Source organism: Dryobates pubescens, chromosome 20 (assembly GCF_014839835.1).
Source record: "Dryobates pubescens isolate bDryPub1 chromosome 20, bDryPub1.pri, whole genome shotgun sequence".
Lineage (NCBI taxonomy): Eukaryota > Metazoa > Chordata > Aves > Piciformes > Picidae > Dryobates > Dryobates pubescens.
Window position 1 is genome coordinate 15286341 of NC_071631.1, and position 21112 is coordinate 15307452.

At 40.9% G+C, this 21112-nt stretch overlaps 2 protein-coding genes across 4 annotated transcripts; both read right to left on the reverse strand.

The window, feature by feature from the left end:
- Positions 1-1247: 1247 nt before the first annotated feature.
- FN3K (fructosamine 3 kinase) lies at positions 1248-6038 on the reverse strand. Of its 2 annotated transcripts, none has more exons than XM_054170968.1 (6): positions 5773-6038; positions 4632-4783; positions 3182-3273; positions 2863-2945; positions 2523-2645; positions 1248-1763 (listed from the first exon to the last, which is right to left on the reverse strand). In XM_054170968.1, the coding sequence occupies exons 1-6, from the start codon at positions 5911-5913 to the stop codon at positions 1425-1427; spliced, it is 930 nt and encodes a 309-aa protein (XP_054026943.1). In that variant the 5' UTR covers positions 5914-6038; the 3' UTR covers positions 1248-1424. The 2 variants fall into 2 exon arrangements, with proteins under 2 accessions (XP_054026943.1, XP_054026942.1); XM_054170967.1 differs by having other exon boundaries at positions 3182-3294.
- Positions 6039-11122: 5084 nt separating this feature from the next.
- On the reverse strand, positions 11123-19255 carry LOC104297997 (ketosamine-3-kinase). 2 transcript variants are annotated; one of them, XM_054170804.1, is made up of 6 exons: positions 19121-19255; positions 17403-17549; positions 16400-16491; positions 15816-15898; positions 15297-15419; positions 11123-12925 (listed from the first exon to the last, which is right to left on the reverse strand). In XM_054170804.1, exons 1-6 carry the CDS (start codon positions 19231-19233, stop codon positions 12587-12589), a joined length of 897 nt encoding a protein of 298 aa, XP_054026779.1. In that variant the 5' UTR covers positions 19234-19255; the 3' UTR covers positions 11123-12586. The 2 variants fall into 2 exon arrangements, with proteins under 2 accessions (XP_054026779.1, XP_054026778.1); XM_054170803.1 differs by having other exon boundaries at positions 17403-17554; positions 19093-19255.
- Positions 19256-21112: the final 1857 nt, after the last annotated feature.

Below are 21112 nucleotides of genomic sequence, written 5' to 3' on the forward strand. Positions count from 1 at the left end.
TTTTTTTCAAATGTATCAATTACAACATCTAACTTTAAACATTGTGAAATCTTCACTAGCACAGACATTTAAAGTTGAAAAAAGTCTGAACCTATTTGAGCATTTTTTAATATAATATTTTAGGTATTAGTTTTGACAACTGTCTGAGGCCTAAACACCTAAGTTCAGTTATACTTATCCAAATCCTCCAATTCACATCAGCATTTGTTGGACTGCACTTACAGTTACTTTCTTCACCAAAAAAAACTCTGGATTTGCTAACGTACTCTAGCTCATGTTGTATGCCAAAAACTTTGTTTCACAGTTTTCTCCCCAAATTCTCATTGCCTATATTTTCTATAAAAATAAAGGAATCAGGAATATTAAAAAACATTATAGAGCCATCTAGTTTGACATTTCAATAATCCAGCAGTGGCAGAACAGACCAGCTTTGCCTACTGTACATTATTTTCTAAAACTGAAAATACATCGAGCACCAACCACTATAACAGCAACAGATGCTTTCTTGTCCTCAAAACACTAAGCCTCCCTCCCACTTTTTGCTATCTTTTTACAAAGTCATATAAATATGTTACTATCATAGTATAACACACTGAAATATCATACTAAAACTATGATATTATCAAACTTGTGTGGTTACAACCCACTTTCTGACCATACAGTTAACTGTCAAGGACCTACAGAGGCCTCCTTTTAACAAAATACCACTGTAATTTCATTTCTCACAGCAAGAGAAAAGAAACAAAAGCGTGTAAGTAAATTACATTAAATTAAAATAACTATTAGAAATGTTATTAATTATATATGCTTGTCAAGTGCAGTCCAAAGGGCCTTGTCTACTCTTCAAATCAAAAAAGAGGATGTCTGAATTTTCTGATTCATAGAATCTGATTTAAATTTTGGATTAGGACACTTAACATGGGAAAGATGACAGAAATATAAATGGGAAAAGGCATGGAAACAGGGACAGAAAACTAAAGCAGAACAAAAGAGGCAACATGTAAGGAACAAGTTCTTACTTCCAGCACCACAATCCCACAGCAGTAGATCTCAATAATGAACTACTGATAAAGCAGCAGCAGAAGTGACAAGATACAAACTGTGGAAATGCAGCAGCTATGAAGTGAGACTATGGGGAATAACTTTGGCTGACTGCGAAGTTACTTTTCTAACCTAGGGGTCTCTTCCCAAATAAGACAGTCTTTTCCGTCAGCAGGGTAAGAATCTGTGCTAGGAAACTGATGCCTAAAATTACACAATCACTCTTAACATTTAGTGAGGTTCCAAAGTGTACTTAGCCTTTTACATGGCAGGTGTTAACCATCAATTAATTCCACCCTTAATTCCTAGTTTTGAGTTACTTCTGATAAGCAGAGGCTGTTCATTCCTAAGAGACTGTGTTAGAATTTCTCAAACCCATCTGGCTACTTCAGAAGTTTCCTCATTACATTTATGGTAGAGCCTCTGTACCCTGTCCCAAAATGGTTCCAGTGGTTTATGTAATTAAAGAGTTGATACAATTTGTTTCGTTTCTCAAACCCTGGAGCTTTGGGTATTTTACTGTGATAGGCAGAGAAAAAAGAGCTGCTGAACCCACCAAACATTCCAGCAATGGCCAGTTCAAATTCTGAATGGCCATAGAAGGAAGCAGGGTCAAAGATAATTGGCCCGGAGTCATCCTCAGCCACATTTCCTGCCCACAGGTCTCCATGCAGAAGAGCAGGAACAATTTCTATGTCACAGAACATTTCAGGAATCTTTAGCTGAAGAAAAAAAATAAAGGCATGAATAAACATGTAAAAATTAAAGATTTTTAAAATAAAAAAAAATAAAGAAAGCACTGTAGCATATAGGAGACTAAGCTGATCAATGTTTTCAGTCCTCTGACTAAAGTGTTTTTGGAACTGATGGCTACAAACATAACCCTGAACTGTAAACCATAATACATGTTCTTGATTGCTCAAGACAGAGCTTAGGAGATTATTTCATTCATAGTCTAGTGTCAACATCTAGTACTAATGTATAGTTTCTAGATTCCTGTTACAAGAAATAAAACAAATTTCATTTAAATCAAAAGATTGCAGCAGCAAAAAGAGCAGAAGTAAACATCTGTACCAACTGACCAAAATTAAGGCACAGGTTTGTGCTGCAGAGGAACATATTCCTGGCTGTTTCTTGAGTGCTGCATGGAGTGTGACCTGAACTACAGCCTCAGCTTGAGCTGGGACCAGTAAAAAAAAAAACACCTTTGCCTGGGCAGCAGAATCTTACCTACTTTGTAACACCAAGTTCTTAGATAGGTTTTACCACCCTATTATTATTAGCTGTACACTAAGAAATAGTTGTCAGTGCTGAATGAAAAAAAAACAAATGGAAAGCTGACAATGTTGTTGAAACAACTGTGAAGCTAGTCTAGTTACTGCTGTTCATTAAAAGCTAAATAAATCTCCTATTACTTTTAAAATTCCACTGATACATATTTTCTAACACTCTAAAAAACAAATTTAAGACATGGTTCATACTTTTAGCTGTGACCAAAGTTCTCTGGCTTCTCTGTCTCCATAATCTTTTTCAATCAAATCCAACTGAGCTTGGAGTCGGTGACGAACAAAGAAGGAAGGCCAATCGCTCTGCCATTCATTCACCTAGAAAAGATGACACAGAGGTTTGTAGTAAGAAATTTTCATATCTACATAGCAAGCCACGCACATTAAACAGCCATATTCCCTTTGCTGTCAGGTCAGAATGAAACTGCGAGAGCAAAATTGTGATCATAAAGCTGAAGACCAACGAAAAGAGCTTTAGTATAAGGAGTTTATAAAACTATATGAGAACGGTGGCTTTCACAGGCATGGAACATACCTGTGGTATATAACCACAGCAAGTGGCTTTATGGAATCCAAACCTATCCACATACTGAGACTCAGAGTGACCTGCTCCTTTACCTAAGAAACAAAATAAAATTAATTAATTTTATCAAGGTTAAAATTCTATGTTTAAAAACAGTAAAGATAGCTTCTGGGTATATAATGTACACGTGAGAAGTGTGGCACAGGGACAGGAGGGACATACCTCATGAAACATTGTCCCGGTACTGACACTGACAATCACAATTACAGTGTGATACTGTACCAAAGTAATGATTTCATTTTTGGCTTAGTACATTATATCAATACTTTACCAATTGTGTTTCCCTCCTTTCTTAATTTCTCTCCAAGCTTCTGGTTATAAAGATGAAGATCTGCTATCTGTTCACCGAGTTTTGAAGAATATCTGCAGGAGCAAAAAAACAAACTGAAAGAAGACAAGTGAATTAAATAACACAGTGGGGGGGGGGAAGATCTCAATTAAATATGACCAAGTGTATATTTTGCAAATATAGAACCTTAACAACTTCAAAAGTACACAAAAGGGAATAAATGAATAGACAGCTCTGAAGAAACAGATTACTACAGATAATAAAATTAACATAAGTCAGTGTTCTGCAGGAAAGGTAAACAGAACACAGGGTTGTGTAAACAGCATAGAGTTCAGGAGGATCAGGTAATCTCCTTATCAGCATCACGTTAATAAGCAGAGAATTGAACGTGGTCTCTACTTTTGTGCCACATACTCTGAGATCAGCTGAACAGCAGTAAGAATGGCGAGCCTAAAAAGAAGCCATAGGCAAGGATTGAGTTGAGGTTGCTTAATGCAGAAGGCAGACAATTGAAAAACATTTGAAGTATTGCACAGCTATCTCAACAGGAGCTGCAAGGAGAGAATTTAAAAATCTTCTCCATGCCCAGAATGGGTATAAAGTAACGGGTTTTAAATTGCAACTAGGAGGACTGAGGTTAGAGACTAAAAAACCTTTCCTAGGAGCAGCAAGATGGATTGGAATGGGTTGTTGGGAGAGGCTGTGGAATTGCCATGATTCTCTTTCTCCAACAGATATGTTGGACAAAGAACTGCCAGAAGAGCATTACTGTGTTCCCACAGAGGGCCTGGAACAAAGCAGTTAATGCTGAAAGCCCATTTCAGGAGCACATGACTCCTGAATTCTATGTTCAGGTTGGATGATGGATGAAATGGAGTATCATGTTATCTATCCATTTAGTTCTTCCTCACCCTAGTGCCTCTCACCTCCTTGACTGATAGGCTTGGAAAAGAAGCTCAAACGAAAAATCTCACGAGGAAAGGATGGACTAAACTCAGCCATTACCACGCTCACTTTAGTAACACCTCAGCACACGTGGACCAGTATACAAAGCTCTCTGTTAGTGACAGCCTTGCAGGTAAATCTGTTGCCAGCAGAGGGACAGGAGAAGGAGTGTGTACACACACATATACACACATAGATAGATAGATAGATTTGGAGTTTTTAAGTATACACACATACACTGGAGGTATTTAGGAAGAGACTGGATGGGGCGCTTGGTGCCATGATTTAGTTAATTAGATAGTGTTGGATGACAGGTTAGACCTAATGATCTCAAAGGTCTTTTCCAACCTGGTTAATTCTATTCTATTGTTCTAAAACATGTCTCTTGATAGATATAAGCTCTCAGAGAATAGAGAGGTTCTTCTCATTTTCTGACTGAAAGACATAATAAATTATGCCCCAAAACAAAAGAGATGTACAGACATACTTGTTGAGATGCTTCATCTTTAGGTACTCCATGACAAACATTGCTCCTCCTCCAGGCAGGTCAATTACTTTAATAGGCTGAGGCACTCTCACAATATTAGTTTTCTGAATAGCTTCCAAGCTTGCCATTTCCCCTTCAAACATTTTTCTGGCCTGTCAAGGAATAAGAATATATTTGGCCTAAACCATGGATGTCTGCAACAAGTACTTTAAATAAAACAGCCTTGTTTATGAAGTTACAAGGAGCTAATTCATCTTGCTAGAAGAATGTAGCTGCAACAAGGTTCAGTCTGCACAGGTAGACTCGAGTATCTTAATTCTAACTTCTTTTTTTTCCTTCTAACTCATTTCAGACTTAGGGATTCATCCCATTTCAGCATGATTTCCAAATACTCAGCAGATGTAGCAGTATCTCTGAGGATAATACCCAAGATCTCCTTCAAAAAAAAAAAATCAAATCCTTAAACTAGTTCTTCCCATGTAGGTCAATGGCCACCAGATGGAGATGACAGTACAAACATTAAGCCTGTAGTCTGCATTTTTGAAGTAAAGATGCCATTCCTAACAGCAGTTTTAGAATGTATTTTATATTGATGAAGCAAATTTCTGATGGATTGTGGTGTTACAAAAGTAAATGGTTTTCATTTAGTAACAGAAATGGCAAAAGCTTGGCCTGAAAAAATTGCAAGAATCTTACTTCTAGAAATACAAAAAGCAATAAGAAATTTTGAAACCTTTGGAGCTTCAAAAATAAAACACACCTTTTAGCACTGGCACCCTGTTTCTTCCCTCCCACTACTCTGTCCTCCCAACCAAAACATGAAAAGCAATACAGCAAATGCAAATTCTGCTCTTCCAGACTCTGAGTACTACAATAACAGCTCTGAATTAGCCTCCTTGTTACATATTGCAATGCCAGTTTCTGTTGTTCTGCATTACATCTCATTTTGCATTAATCAAACCTCCTGCTTGATATACTTGATACAAAAGATTACAGCTTTACAAAGCAAAATGAAACAAAATCTGGAATCATTTAAAATCAGCCTGAAAAGCAGAACTTGACATTATTAACAGTCAGATTCTTTTAAAATAAAAAGCTCTCTACATGCAATAATAGTAGTTAAATATCTGCTGGCATTAACCTGTGGTTTGTGGTTGATTTTAACAAATACTCGTCCACTGTCTGTTTCATAACCTTGGCCTTGGCTAATGTATCCTCCTCCCGAGCTTCCAAATGCCTTGAGGACAGAAGTTTTCAATTCTGCTTTCAGGATTTTTTCCATGGCAGTTTCCAGGTTGCTGCAGCTGCTTTCTGCTAAATCCACCGCAAAACAAGATTAAAGGTTTGGGTCCTTCTCTCACTGTCACTCTGCTATGAGGTAGAAAGGGCCACCCACCAAATGGAAAAAAAAAAAACAACAACAAAGACAGCAGCTTAAAAGAAAGGCAAACCCAGAGACTGCTTTGCAAAATGCTTTGGTTCCCAGGGACTTTTATAGCTGTGCATGCAAAATAAACATCTTTGGAAATATTTGCTAGAACATAATTGAGAGGTGTGTCCTGGGTCCTCTCTCAACTGCGCTGGGAGCTGCTGGTATTTGTAGTTTGGATCCGTCTTTCTTTTTTAAGCTCGGTGATCGCATTGTCAGTTTGACGCCAACCCGCTAGAGGGAGGCCAAACCAAACGCAACAATACAAATCACGCGCGTCCTGGTGCTTAGTTAACCCATGGAAGAAACAGTTGCATCCATGAGAGTACAATTAAGTCGTGCTGCTGATCACATGTCAGCCCCCAGAAGTATGTGGAAAGGCTGGTGGGGTTTTTTTTCTGTTTGTAGTTGTTTTGTGTGGACTGGTGTTCTGTTATCATTGTGGAAATCTGCAGCACACTTTCCCTTCCTGGGACATAATTCAATCTCTTGTAAGATTATTGCCTGAAAATGCTCTCAAGGTGCTCAGAACTGGACATTATCACAGGAATATTTATAGTATCATGAATATTTATCATGATCAAGACGGTGATAAAGAAATTTAGGATACTGTTCCTGTATGCTCCCCCAACAGATGTTTAGGATGCCATTTCATACTGATGAATTTAATCACTTCATACCTGCAAAGTGCACTGACACTCTCAGGTATAAAGCATCAAGTCTTTAAAACATGTTATAACCTGGACCCTGCAGTATGTTTTTATGTCTGTATAGAGGTAACATGCTTGATTCGCAACCAGCACCAGAACAAGAGGACACAGTCTCAAACTGTGCCAGGGGAAATTTAGGCTCAAGGTGAGGAGAAAGTTCTTCACTGAGAGTCATTAGTCATTGGAATGGGCTGCCCAGGGAGGTGGTGGAGTCACCATCCCTGGAAGTGTTCAAGAGGGGATTGGACATGGCACTTGGTGCCATGGTCTAGTCATGAGGTCTGTGGTGACAGGTTGGACTCGATCTTTGAGGTCTCTTCCAACCTTGGTGATACTGTGATACTGTGATATTAGATGGCTCCTAGCACATTAGGAGCTATAGAAAAGGCTGCAGTTCTTGTTCTCATTCTGGGCAGCAGGGAGATTTCTGGATTCTGTGGACATTGTTACTCTGTGCTTTCATGCATTTACCTCTATTTTCACTATTTGTTTGCACTGATTCATAGAAGCTCTTTGGTTTTGACAGAGAAAGGAATGCTTACATGACAAGCACTGGCTTCATGAGGTAGGCTTTTCACTACATTCACAAGTGGTTCCAGTCCTACATGGAGTGAAAAATACTGCTATAGCACAAGTTATTTCTCAAACAAGTAATTTCTCAAACTCTAGCTGCTTAAAGTACACAGAGCAGACCTCAAAGGGACAAATGGGCGAAGGAGGAACTTTTCTAACATCAGATTTATTTCAGCAGAGCATTGCTTAGAGAGTAAAAGCACAAGCTGGAAAAGTACAGCTCATGGGCTTGAATCAGAAACAGTGGTTCAAATACAGGAGAGTACTCAGGAACAGCAAGAAGCCACTCTCAAGATTACATATCTTGATTGGACATTTGCATTATAAGTCTAAAGTAACCAGTGAGTGCTTTGTCAGTCCTTCTGCAAAGTCCATCTGTAATATTTTATAACTGTCACACCACTCATACACTAAAATAAATTATTCATAAAATAGAGCTACCGAAAGTAAAGCTGTGGAGAAGTATAGGAGTCAGCACTTACTGCATGAGTCTGAAATAGTTTACCCATCACTCTCATGGACCATTTGTGCCCAGGACGTGAGCCACAGTTGCTAAAGCAACCAGCTATGCCTGCACCAAATAAAGCTTAAAGCCTAAGTGCTCAGCATGTGCATTAAATCACAGTACACCAGTGCACAGGCATCCAGAGCAACCTGACTGTGCCCGTAGATCTTGCACAGTTTGGGGCTCATGTGACTGACTTACAGCAATTTCAATTTCAGGATGTATGAAGCCCTGAAGTGTACTCTACTGTTACAACAATGGTCTCCAGCTGCTGAGAGATTCATACCCTGGGTTGCAATGGAACATCTGAGTAATGAAATCATGGTTTTCTGACATTTTATTTTTGGCTAAACCACAAACAGTACTGTATTACCCCAAATATATTGCATCACTTACACAGTAGCCAAGACACAGGAAAGCCTTCTGTTTGCTTCCATGCTGAAATCAGTATTTAACTAGGATGGCACAGGTGAAAGGCCTGATTTCTAGCATTTTTGTTCATACTGCTTCCAGTCAAGCAGCTTCAAACTATGTAATTTCAAACGCTGGAAGTAAAACAACTCAAAAGCATCCCAGATGGACTAAAAAGAAGAGAGTGTTTGAAAACGCCAGCAGTGAAAGCTCCACTCCAGCACCAGTTCAGCACCATGGCCAGGTCCCACAGGAACCGCCAGTGGCCAGCAGCGAGCTTGTGAGATGAGAGGAATGAATGACAAAGCCTTAGTGATGGGCTCTAGGTTTGAGACCTATCCTCAGGGTTATGCTTGCAGTGGAATTTGTAACTGCTTGATTTCACAGGTCTTTTCTTCTTGTTTTGCTCACAACTGCTTCCAATGTTTGTTTGTCCAGACCAGAGAGATCCCCATGTGTAGCAATGAAGATTGTTTATACCTTTGGGAGTAACAGTATGTAAATGGCCAGGAAAGCAAAGACGCTATAGAACAGTGTACGCCAAGAGCAAGAAAAGACTTTCCCTCATAAAAACCTCCCTTCCTTTGACAGAAGTTATAGTTCCTCAGTAAGGAACTATCCAAGGACAAGTAATTCCAAGCTTCTTTATTGCTATGTATCTGATCTTCAGCATAACTGCACAGGCTATAGCTCTCTATAAAACATCAATCATGTCTTGGGAGAGATCAGTGAATGCTTTTGACATATCACTGAAAAAATGTGTTGAAAAGTAATTGAACATCATTTCACAAAGGAAAATAATACAGCTATTGTGATTCTTGTGTGGCTTAGTTACCAGAAATACATTTTCCCCTTAACTCTTTTGTCACAATCAGAGCTTACAGGACAAGCTAATTATATACCACTTCCCACCTGCTTTTACTTCTGCTAGAACAGTCCAGCATCAGTTAAAATCACAAGATCTATTTTGGAACAGCAGTGAAGATGAAAAGCAGGAAGAAAAACAGTACTAGAGTGCAAGATTCATAGCTGCAGGCAGGTTTTGCAGATGGCAGCAGCGCACCAGGAAGAAAACAAAACTCACTGAAAAGTAGGGTACAAAGGAACTATAAGCAATTCAGCAAAAAACACAGGTTCTTGCAGAGTTCAAACTGTAGGATATATTTTCACAATTAGGTCAGTCAAGCTCAGAGAAGTTGAGCAGCCTCCATCCTTGGAGAGCTTAAACAACTAAACCTGGCCTGCCCTCACAGCTCTTCCTGCTTTAAGCAGGGAAATGAACTAAGTGACCTCCTGAGGTCTGTCCCAGTCTGTGATCTTAACCATGGAGTCCAGATTTCCAAGTTTCCCTTCCCCTAACTCCTCTTCAAGGCAGAAGCATATTGTTATTACACTTATGCATAATCGTATCCCAACCACTAATTAATTTTCTAAGGAATTATTTTCAAATTCTAATTTAAGAAGAAGAAAAAAAAAAACCCACAGAGATACAGATATCTGATTTCCCAAGTATTAAAAATAAAATGCTGTGAGATGCTTTAGTCTACATATGCCATGTGTGGAGATGCATCTTGAGAAAAGACTGAGAAACATCATGAGGAGATATTACAATTTTATATATAAAATACACGTAACACTGTGCATTTAAGAAAAATTCAGTGGCTCTTCTACCTTTGTTCCTTGTCCACATAGGAATGGAAAGTCATCAAACTTATGATACAGAATCAGGAAATACAGAATGAGAGCATGGGTACAAGGAACACATTTGTCAGGCTTAGGATGTACAGACAGAGCCAAGAGGTTTTAACAGACAAGAGGGAAAGGACACATTAGCTTTATGCTGTAAGAGAAACACAGAGTGACAAAGGCATGCCTTGAACACATAATACCAAAAACACTATGAAAGAGAACTCCAAGAGCAGTGCAGAACTATACAATACATAAGAAAAAATAATAATAATTACCTTATAGAAGTTCAGCAATTTCCTAAGGGTCCACCAGCAGCCTGCCTTCAGATTTCATCCCCTGATTCAATTGCTGTCTATAAGAACTCAGAACCAAGGAATCCATGGTACAGTAGAGCTTGCTGTTACACTCCATTTGTATTCCTCCCTACACCTCTTCCACTTCTAATAGAAGCACAAAACAGCTTTGTAAGAGTGAGCATAGCATCCCTCAAATCAAAACTCTAAATACCATTGTTTCTATTTACATAACTTGCACACAAGAGTTTTCCTCCAATCACAAAAATATCTTGATTCAGTTCTATGTAAAAAGGTGAAGACTCAGCATTTAAGTGATCCACTTCTAACCATCTAATGATAAAAAGTATTTAGGTGTTTTTGCAAAATAAACATGTTGATTTGTTGAAGATCTGTAAACAGAATGGACCTCGTTAAATAACTCCTAACTTTATTATGAAGGCATACGGAAATAACAGTTAATCTAATCTGACTGACTGCTAGCTAAAATTCCAGAGCATTTCTTCCATCAGCTGCACCCAGAAGTGTTAAGTTTGGGTGAATGGGATAAAGATATGGGCATGGACACAGAATCAACAACATCCAAACAGCTGGTGCAATACAAGTTGGAAGGAACAGATATGGCACCATAACCAAACAACATGGACATTGCTTCAGTGCCACATTGCTGCAGGTTAAAATCCACAACCACGTTCCCATCAACACCCCTGATGACCACAACTGACTACTAACAAACTAAGGACCTTTTACAGGTGGGAGCAAGTAGCTCCTCAGGAATGAACACAAGCTGTAAGGTTTCAATACAGAAAACAGAGACAACAATAATCAGCGGGGAAACTTTTTATTTAAGCAACAAAGTAAAAGCTATTCTACTGAGCAAGGATTGAAAACCTTTTGCAGCAAAAGTTAAACAGCCAGTAATAAGAGTAGCAGAATTAAGGAAAGAAAGTCATATCAAGCAATGGTCTTCTCTAAACTTCCTTATGTAAATAACTGCAAAATCAGCAACTAAAAATCTCTTAGTTATTTGCCAATATCCAGTGAAAAACATCTTTATTAGCAAAAGTAATTCCCAAACACTCCACATGCATGCTAGGAATCATGCATCTCTCTCACCTACCTGGAATGCTTGCACTGAAATGTCATTACCAGCCTACATCAAAAAGTGTACAACTGCAGAGTTACCACTAGTGGGTACAAGGAGTAGCTGCTCTGCAAAGCTGTCCTTAGAGAACTTCTGATAGTGGTGTAGAGCTGCCGTTCTGTGAGTTACATCTGAACTTCCTTTGGCTTCATGTCTCTTATCCCAAGAGCTAGCAAGTCCACTTTGTGGGGACTGAAGAAAAATGTTCACTTATGGCACCAGGAGTCTAAACTACTGAAAACTGATGTGAAGGACCAGGTGGTGTTATCCTGTGGGCAAGGACAACAGCTAAGGAGTACATCTTCAGTTTGTGTTGGAGAGTAAAGTGTCTTTAAGAATGTATTCTACCAGACAAACACAAAGAGAGACCTAGTTCCAGTGAAAACAGAACAGCTATAGGTAAGAGCCCACTGACAGGCAAGCAAGGAGCAGCCTACAAGAAATGTCACAAGGCACCAAAATGCACATGCCAGAAAAAATTATGATCATTTCCACATGGCTTTGTAACAGAATAGGAAGCACTCTCCATCCAATAGAATCACTTCAGCACAATGAATAGCAAGTCCAAATCATTTTTCACAGCTCCTCTTACAAAATTTTCTTGTTGACTTTCTAAGTATTTTGTTAACATTGTTCTCATGCACATAACTTGACATGAGGAGCTCAAAGCGTCTGAGCAATCTATCATAAAATTGGGTAGGGGGTAGAAACAGCAAAAAAGCAAGGAGCAACTTTTTTAGCCATCTCTGCAGTAACTAAAGAAAATGCAATTTTCCATTTCATAAACATTTCTTTAGAGTTTTCCATTAGGATACAAATAAAAATCTGGTATTTCTCTATTCCAAAGCACAAGTGGTCCCTAAGACAGAATTTCTTCCAAATCATTTACACTCGAGTGCTTGATTTGCATTATCTTGCTTAGTCTCAAGTATTCAGTGCATTCTCAACACCAACAGACCTTTTCTGCAACTGAATAAACTCCTTCCTTTGATATTTTCCTCACAAAATTATTCCCAGGGATGACTGAAAAGGGATGACTAAGTTACACCTGGCATTCAGCAAGACTCACTGATTCTAGGTCTTTAGCTGTGCAACAAGGTCAAGGGTCTAGTAGCTTTTTTTAACATTACTACTACTGTAGTTGCACTGCCAAGTTGGGGGTTTCCAAGCAACACAGCAAGAATTCTGCATCAGCAGGAATTCACTTTACAAGGTTTCTCATAATGTTTAGAGAAGACCCTCTGTACCCTGTACCAAAATGGTTCCAATGGTTCATGTAATGAAAAAGCTGATAAAGCTTTAGACGTTTCTCAAACCCTGCAGCTTTGGGAATTTTACTGTGATAAGCAGAGTAAAAAGAACTGCTGAAGCCACCAAACATCCCAGCTATTGCAAGCTCATACTCTGAATGGCCGTAGAAAGAAGCTGGATCGAAGATAATTGGACCTGAATCATCCTCAGCCACATTTCCTCCCCAGAGATCTCCATGCAGGAGAGCAGGAACAATTTCTATGTCACAGAACAAGCTGGGTATCTTCAGCTGCAGAGGGAAAAAACCAAGACATAGAATCATAGAATTGTTAGGGCTGGAAGGGACCTCAAGGACCATCTAGTTCCAAACCCCCTGCCACTTTCCAGCATGTCCGTATCTTTCTTGTAGTAGGGGCACCAGAACTGGATGCAGTATTCCAGGTGGGGTCTCACCAGAGCAGAGTATAGGGGGATAATCACCTCCCTCAACCTGCTGGCTATGCTTCTCTTCTCTTGATGCAGCTCAGGATGTGATTTGCTTTCTGAGCTGCAAGTGAACACTGCTGGCTCATGTTGAGTTTCTCATCCACCAGCACCCCCAAGTCCTTTTCTTCAGGGCTGCTCTTAAGCTGGTCCCTGCCCAGCCTATATCGGTGCTTGGGATTGCCCTGACTCAGATGCAGGACCTTACAGTTGGTCTTGTTGAACCTCATGAGTTTGGCTTGGGCGCACCCCTCCAGCCTGTCAAGGTCCCCCTGGATGGCATACTTTCCCTCCAGTATGTCTGCTGCACCACACAGCTTGGTGTCAGCAAACCTGCTGAGGGTGCACTCAATGCCACTGTCCATGTCTCCAACAAAGATGTTAATAAACAAGACTGGTCCCAGTACTGATCCCTGAGGGACTCCACTTGTCACTGGCCTCCACTTGGACATGGACAGCCACTGATAGCCACCCATTGATAGCCACTCTTGGGGTGCAGCCATCAAACTAGTTTTTTATCCACTGAATGGTCCATCCATCAAACCCATACCGCACCAGCCTGCAGACCAGGATGTGGTGCGGGTCAGTGTCAAAGGCTTTGCTCAGGTCCAGGTAAATGACGTCACTTGCTCAGCCTTCATCTATTTATGTTGTGATTTTGTCACAGAAGGCCGCCAGGTTTGTCAGGGAGGATTTGCCCTTGGTGAAGCCATGCTGATTGTGCCAAATCACCTCTTCGTTATTATTCTGCCTCAGCAGTGCCTCCAGAAGGATCTGCTCTATGATCTTACCAGGCACAGAGGTGAGACTGACTGGTCTCTAGTTCCCTGGGTCATCCTTCTTTCCCTTTTTGAAAATGGGAGTTATGTTTCCCCTTTTCCAGTCAGTGGGGAGCTCCCCAGACTGCCAGGACTTCTGGAATATGATGGAGAGCAGCCTAGCAACCTCATGTGCCAGTTCCCTCAGCACCTGTGGGTGTATCCCACTGGGTCCCATGGACTTGAATACTTTCAGGTTCTTCAGATGGTCACAAACTTGATCTTCATTCACAATGGGCAGTTCCTTCTTCCAGTGCCTGCCATTATCTTCCATTATTCTGGGAGTGTGGCTGGAGCCCTTGCCAGTGAAGGCTGAGGTAATGTTGAGAAACTCAGCCTTCTCCAAGTCACTTGTCACCAGTTCACCTGTTTCCTTTCTGAGGGGGCCCACACCTTCCCTAGCCTTTTTACCATTAATATACTTACAGAAATTTTTACTGTTACCCTTGATCTCCTTGGCTAGATTTAATTCTAACTGAGCTTTAGCTTTTCTAACCAGGTCTCTTGCTGCTTGGGCAGCTTCCTTATATGACCCCCATTCTAGCTGTCCTTTCTTTACACTCCTTGTAGATATTTTGTGTGTGTGACAGTGCGTCCAGGAGCTCCTTGCTCATCCAGGCAATGCCTGAGAAACATGTAAGTACTACATTTTAAGGTGAATGATTGCAGAGTTTTATCTGCACACCTGCAGAACATGAATTGAAACTTCTTAAAGCCAGGTAAAAAAACCCTAACTTGAAACAGCACAGGACCTAGCCAACAGAGATGTTGAGAAAATCAAGAGGATTTCCATTTTTCTAAAAGCCAGCAACTGAAGAATAGTCAAACAAACACTTCTTGGGGAAAAACAAATAAAATTAAAATTTAAACCCTGTGCTTCACTGCGATATTGATCAGGTTTATTAACAACCACCACCACCCACTTCATCATCAGAAGGCTGAAAGGTCTCTCACCAACCTTGAAGAGATTTCTACAGAGTAGTAGCACCCAAATAGCTAATACCGCAGTCACTTAAACAGATGCAAACCTTAAATGAACAGATGAGGTGCAGAAGAGTACTGCATATATACATTTCTCATGAATGTGTTACAGGGAATGAAGAATTTGAGCTTAATCTAGTTATTTCCCAAACAGTGAAACAAAGTGCTGTTTGGCAACATTCCTTTTGGAATACTAGCATAGGGTGATGTGGCAAAAGCCATGATGCCTTAGGATAAAGGGCATTTTAGGCTCCAAAAGTTGGAATCGCTTACCAAGAGAGCATGAAGCATACCAGTAGGAACTTTATTTTATGGAAAGGAAGTCTAAACTGACACCCAGCTTGTCATTACAATGAGAACCAAGAGAATTTCACCCACCTGAAGCTGTGCCCAAAGCTCTCTTGCTTCCCTGTCTCCCGAACTCTTCTCGATCATGTCCATCTGAGGCTGGATTCTTTGCTTGGCAAAGAAAGTCACCCAGTCGTTCTGCCAGTCATTCACCTGAAGGAACAGGACTGCAGACATCAGCTTTACACCACATAAAACACAGATTTTCTTCTTTTTCAAATAAAGCTTTGGAGGATTACACAGCCTTTGTGCTGGTATCATCCAGAACAGCAGATGCTACTATTTTATCGATTATCAAAAACCATTAAACTAGGGCAATAAAGAATTTTCTCTAAGTGATACAACATAAGAGATTTAAGAGCTATGAATGTCCAATGAAGCTGGAAGTGCTGTCTAAAGCACTACTTTCCTTAGCAGGCTGAACAATATTTGTTTATGATTCCACAGAAATAAATCAATTTCCATTATAATAATTTTGACCCTCTTGTGTCACTGAAGGGAAAATACGTTAAACTTATAATTCTATCAGTCTGATGAAGTACAACCTACCTGTGGGAGATAGCCACAGCAGGTAACTGTATGAAAGCCAAATTGATCCACAAACTGGACTTCCATTTGCCCTTGACCTTTACCTTTCAAACCAAAGACAAAAATCCAATACTAATGACAAGATTCTAAATATCTACAATGCAAATGGACCTTAAAAACTATGCAAGGGTACAGTGCTGCCTCTACTGAGAATAAAAAAACCTTACACCCTTAGAATCTTTCTGTTACAAGGGTTGTTGCTGTTGGCTTCTAAGTTTAGAGCCAGATGTAAAGCAGCTATATTATAATCTTCATAATCATATTCTGAGGTAATACATCTCCTGTGATATTCTATCCTTGCAGAAACTGATTTGGAATCCCACTGAATGAACTGAATAAATGTTTTACTTAGTGAGATCCAAATAGAGTAAATAAAAGGGGGAAAAGGCAAACCAACCCTTGCCTGAGTGTTTCAGTCAAATCTGTTTTCAAAACATCTTTAGTGGAAGAAGGTGAACTTATCATGAAATAACAAAAGCTATTTTAACTATTTTGTAGTGAGTTGTTAATTAGGTTACATTTGCAACCAGCTGTGTGTACTGTACCAATTGTGCTTTCTTCTTTTTTCAGCTTCTCTCCAAGTTGCTGGTTGTGAAGGTGGAGATCAGCCAGCTGTGTTCCAAGCTTTGCTGAATGTCTGAGAAACAGAGGTAGTATTACCAACACTGACACATAAATGAATCCAGCTCCTCATATCCCAGGAGCTACATGAAAAGATTTATCTAGCAAGTAAAAGAAATATGTGTCTTTTCCTGCCTTTCAAGTCTCAAATCTTTGTCCACTGTCATTTAAGGCAAAGGTGTTTCTTTCCTTTGTTCCTGTCAACAGATTGTAGTTATCCCCTGAAATCTGTATGCCAAAAGCTGTGTTTGCACATTTTTCATCTCAATCAGCCCAAACACATGAGGATTCCTGCTCTTGCTCTTGGAGCTCACTGAGGGCTTTCCATGATTTAGAAATTCTGCAGATGACCAGGTCAAGGGATAAGACTTTGAACTGGCTGCAGAATTTCTGAGACTGGGATGGGAAAGTTGTCATGCTCACCTCCTTAATGGAATCAGGCAAAAATCTCTATCATATTTGAACTTACACAAGTGTTTGCCACAGAATAGGGTCAAAAGCGTGAAACTATCAACATCAAGGTGAGAGTTGTAAGAATATTTGGGGAAGTGCCTCTGCATACTCATGACAAGCAATATTAAATACTGGTTATTATATCAAAGAGAAGTACACAGGTAGGTCATTTTCCTCACTGTAAAAATTGCTAATTGACTAAAAAAATGCTTCAAACAGTCAAAAAAAAACCAAATTCAAAGCTAAACAAAACCCCACACTCACTTCTTGATGTACAACCAAGGTGCCAGGTGAAACATTGTAAAGTATTATATAGCTCTCTGCTGTTTAATTTCCCAGATACAGGTCAACTTGATATACCCAAAAAAAAAATATTTTAAAAAATCAACTTTCCCCTCTGCAAACAAGTGACTTAACTGTCATAGAAGTCAGAATTTCTAATTAAGGGATGCAAAGATTAATGATGTGTTTTACCTGTTTAAGCCCCTCATTTCCAAGTGTTCCATTGCAAACAGAGTAGTGCCCCCAGGCAGGTCTATAACTTTGATGGGTTTAGGCACCTTTATTGTCTGTGTTTTCAAGATGGCTTCCAAACTTGCCATTTCTCCCTCAAACATCCTTCTGGCCTGCAAAATGTTGAAGGAAAGAATTAATCTCTACCAACAACACTCACAAGTAGACAAAGCTCTTTCACAAAACCAATCAAGGCTGTAAATGCTAAGTAAAATCTTAGGGTAAGTAGTTACTGCATGTACAAGATACAGAGTGGTCCACACCACCAGACTTGACAGCAATTTTACAGTCTTTTAGTACTGAGAGATGAAACACAGTCAAAGGACAATTTGCAATAGACATTGACTAAAAATTCCAAAGCCTACAGGAGATCAAGAAGGAAAAACTGCTGAATTACTGAGCTGTGATCTAGTTTTGTTCAGAGGAAATCAGTAAACACTGTATCTCTGTCTAAAGCAGGTTAAAGTCAGCTGTTAACTTTAATACAGTAAAACCCACAGTGTTTTCTAAAGAAACTGCTGATATACACCCACTGCACACACAGCACAGCTTTATAATAGTTTGGCAAAGTGTGCTTTAATCAGCACTCAGAATCCACACAAAGGCAAAGGCATAAAAAGTGAAATGATTACTGAATAGAAAATCTATCCAGATCTTTTTTTCTGAGCCCTATCTTGTACCTAGCGGGATTGTACACCTAAATACACAATTAACAAAGGCTTAAGTAGAAGGGCTGTATTGCTATCAAGTCAAACTATTTTCAGTCTAATCTAAACCAGGATAACCCCTCTGTATTTTCCCATGTTATCACCTCAGTGCATTCACCCAGCTCCCTGATGTAATCAGAAAACACAGACTTACACGGAATAAAGTACTTGCTTTCAAAAACATTTGTTTGATATTAAAGGCAAATGCAAGTTCTGACTGTTGTTCTTCCTGTGGTGAAGCTATTCATTTGACAGCGCCACAAGTGTAAAGTACCTTTAAAGTAAATTCCACCTGATCTCTGCTTTTGCAAACGAGGATGCCACACAGCTATGCTGCATTGCACCTCTATCAAATGCAGATATCTACATTCTACACAGCAGTACCAGGCATCGTAAAGACAAAGCAGAAAATCTTAGACAACAATTGTGGAAAACATAATTTATTGAGAAAACCTCCTTCTTATGTAGGATGTATGCCCTCCGTAGATAACTTTCTATCTTCTAGGTCGCCTCAGGCACACTCACAGCATGCGCAGCCACAGTGATACCACCGTAACCCCAGCTACAACTGACAACAGCATGCCAGCGTACCGTAAGCCCTAGACAAGTAATACTGATCCTAAGCAGCATCACACCCGAAATGCTACTTTCCATCTCAGTGCTTACCCTCACCGCGGCCTCCCCACCCCGGGCACCGTGGCCACAAACCGGGTCCCAGCCCCACAGCAGTCGCCTCCCACAGGGCAGATGCTGCCAAACGAAGCGGACCCCTAATCCCGGCGGCCCACCACCTCCCCGACACCGGTGGTGGAAATTTTACAGCCTGAGGCCAGCCGGCAAACGTCCCTCCCTCAGGATAAGGCCGGGGCCGGTCCCCAGCAGACTGGCCTCACAGCTGCGGGCTCCGCCACACGCACCCCACCCTCGAACCCTACCCCCCCCACCTCCGCTTTGGAGTTGCTCTTCACGTACACCCGGCCATGGTCCGTGTCGTAGCTCTGGCCCTGGCTGATGCAGCCGCCCCCCGAATGCCCCGTCGGCCGGAGCACCGTAGTGCCCAGCTCCCGCTTCAGCGCGTCCTCCATGCTGCCTGCCAGGGCCGGCGGCTCTGCGCCTGCGCTGCTCGGCGCCGCGCTGACAACAGCCCGGGCCGGCGGGGCTGGCAAAATGGCGCCGGGGGCTGAGGCGAGGAGGGAGAGGTTTGCTGGCGGCCTGGGCGCTGCTCTGGCTACAGCCGGCGGCAGGAGCTGGTAAAGGGCGAGGGCTTGGTTTGTAGGCCCTAGGGTAGGACGTGGAAGGAGACGTTTCTCCTCGGCCGGGGGATAAAATCGTTTCTTAAAGGCAAATGGAGAGGGCTGAGGTGCGAGGCGGTTACGGCTCCAGAGAAGACGAAGGGGCTTCTGCTGCCTGTTAGTCGTGCGCTGCTCTACCCGGGCAGCTGCACCCGGGAGAGTCTCGGGACGGTGGAGTTGGGTAGGAGGCTAAATTACTCCAGCCAAAATCCCAGCACTCCTGGAACGTGTTTTGTGTTGCAGAGAGCCTGTAAACGTGCTCTCTGAACTCATTTCCCTTCGGCGTGTGGTGAATTCTTTTCCCACTATAGATGCAGAGGACACACATGTCGAGGAAGAGATGTTACAGTAGGGCAATATGTGTAACAACAGCAATGGAAAGTAATTTTAAATCGTTTGGATTTAATGTGCTTTCTGGCCATTGTAACGGTACATCAGTTCATTGTGTTCTTCGGCAATAACAAGAACAGTTTGCTATTACTGGGCACTGGCCTGTGTAGGGCTGAAGTAAATGAATATGTTCTTTCCCATTAGAATGGTCAACCTGCTCAGCGAGCAGCTTTTTATTTCAAATACAGATTTCTACATGTAGGTGCTGGAAGAGTTCCTGCTGATCTTTTATTTGTTTCTTTGTTAGTGCAAGATTGTGTACTTCCATTTCCTTGAACGTCAGTGGTCTCTCTGGTTACAATCACTAATCTTCACTACCCAACTACCTTCCTATTCACTATCCTATTCACTATATTATCTTGCTTGGGGTGCTCCCTGAGCACATGAATACACACCAGTTTCTATGTAGTTGTTTATGCATAATAGCAATTAAGATCAGTTTAGGGTTATTGATGTGTACTTTCAAATTTAAAACTGGAGTTTGCTTTAGAAAGTTTCTTTTGGGGGTTTAGTGCAGGAGGATTACAGCTCAAGAGTCCTCTCATAGTTCCTGTGAAGCAGCAAAATAGCAAGTGCTGAGATTATTTAAGTTCTTTATTTCCAGAAGTCTCTGGACTTTTCAGGAGCTCATGTACTGCTTTCATTATTTATTTATTACTCTGAATATCCTTTATGTAGAAGCTGGTATTTTGAATTTTTCAGGATCTTTGGATCTGTAGCAGTCCCAACAGACTTACAGAAGCCTACCCAAAAAATGTACAGTGTTTCTGACAGTTTATACAGAACCTGAACAAATAATCCATGTGCTGTGTTCATACCAAATCCAAACTTGTGAGAACTCTTAGAGATACGCGGTGTAATAGCTGTGTGTGTGCATCACCCATTTAATATCATGGAAAGTACTTGATGGGTGAACATAGTCAGTAAGCTGCACATTTTGTCTACAGGAAATTTGACATCTCTTAATTTGTCTGATCTATTGGATGTACCAAGACTATTTGTGTGGCAAATTTGTAACAGAATCAGTGCTTGTTAGAAGCACGCATTCATTACCAGTCTAAAAATTCCTGAACTGATACATGATAGCTGCAGCTTGGGCTTTTAGCCACTCCAAGTATCTCATGAGCATGCTCAGTCTTGCTTGCAGAAGGTTGGTTGGATGGTTTCTATTATCTTGCCCTTTTGTGTAGCAGAGCAGGAATTTCACTTAACAGTGTTGGCTGCAGAGGGCGTTAGGATTTACGGATGTGACAGTGATAGCCTGAAATCCAAGAACCTCTGG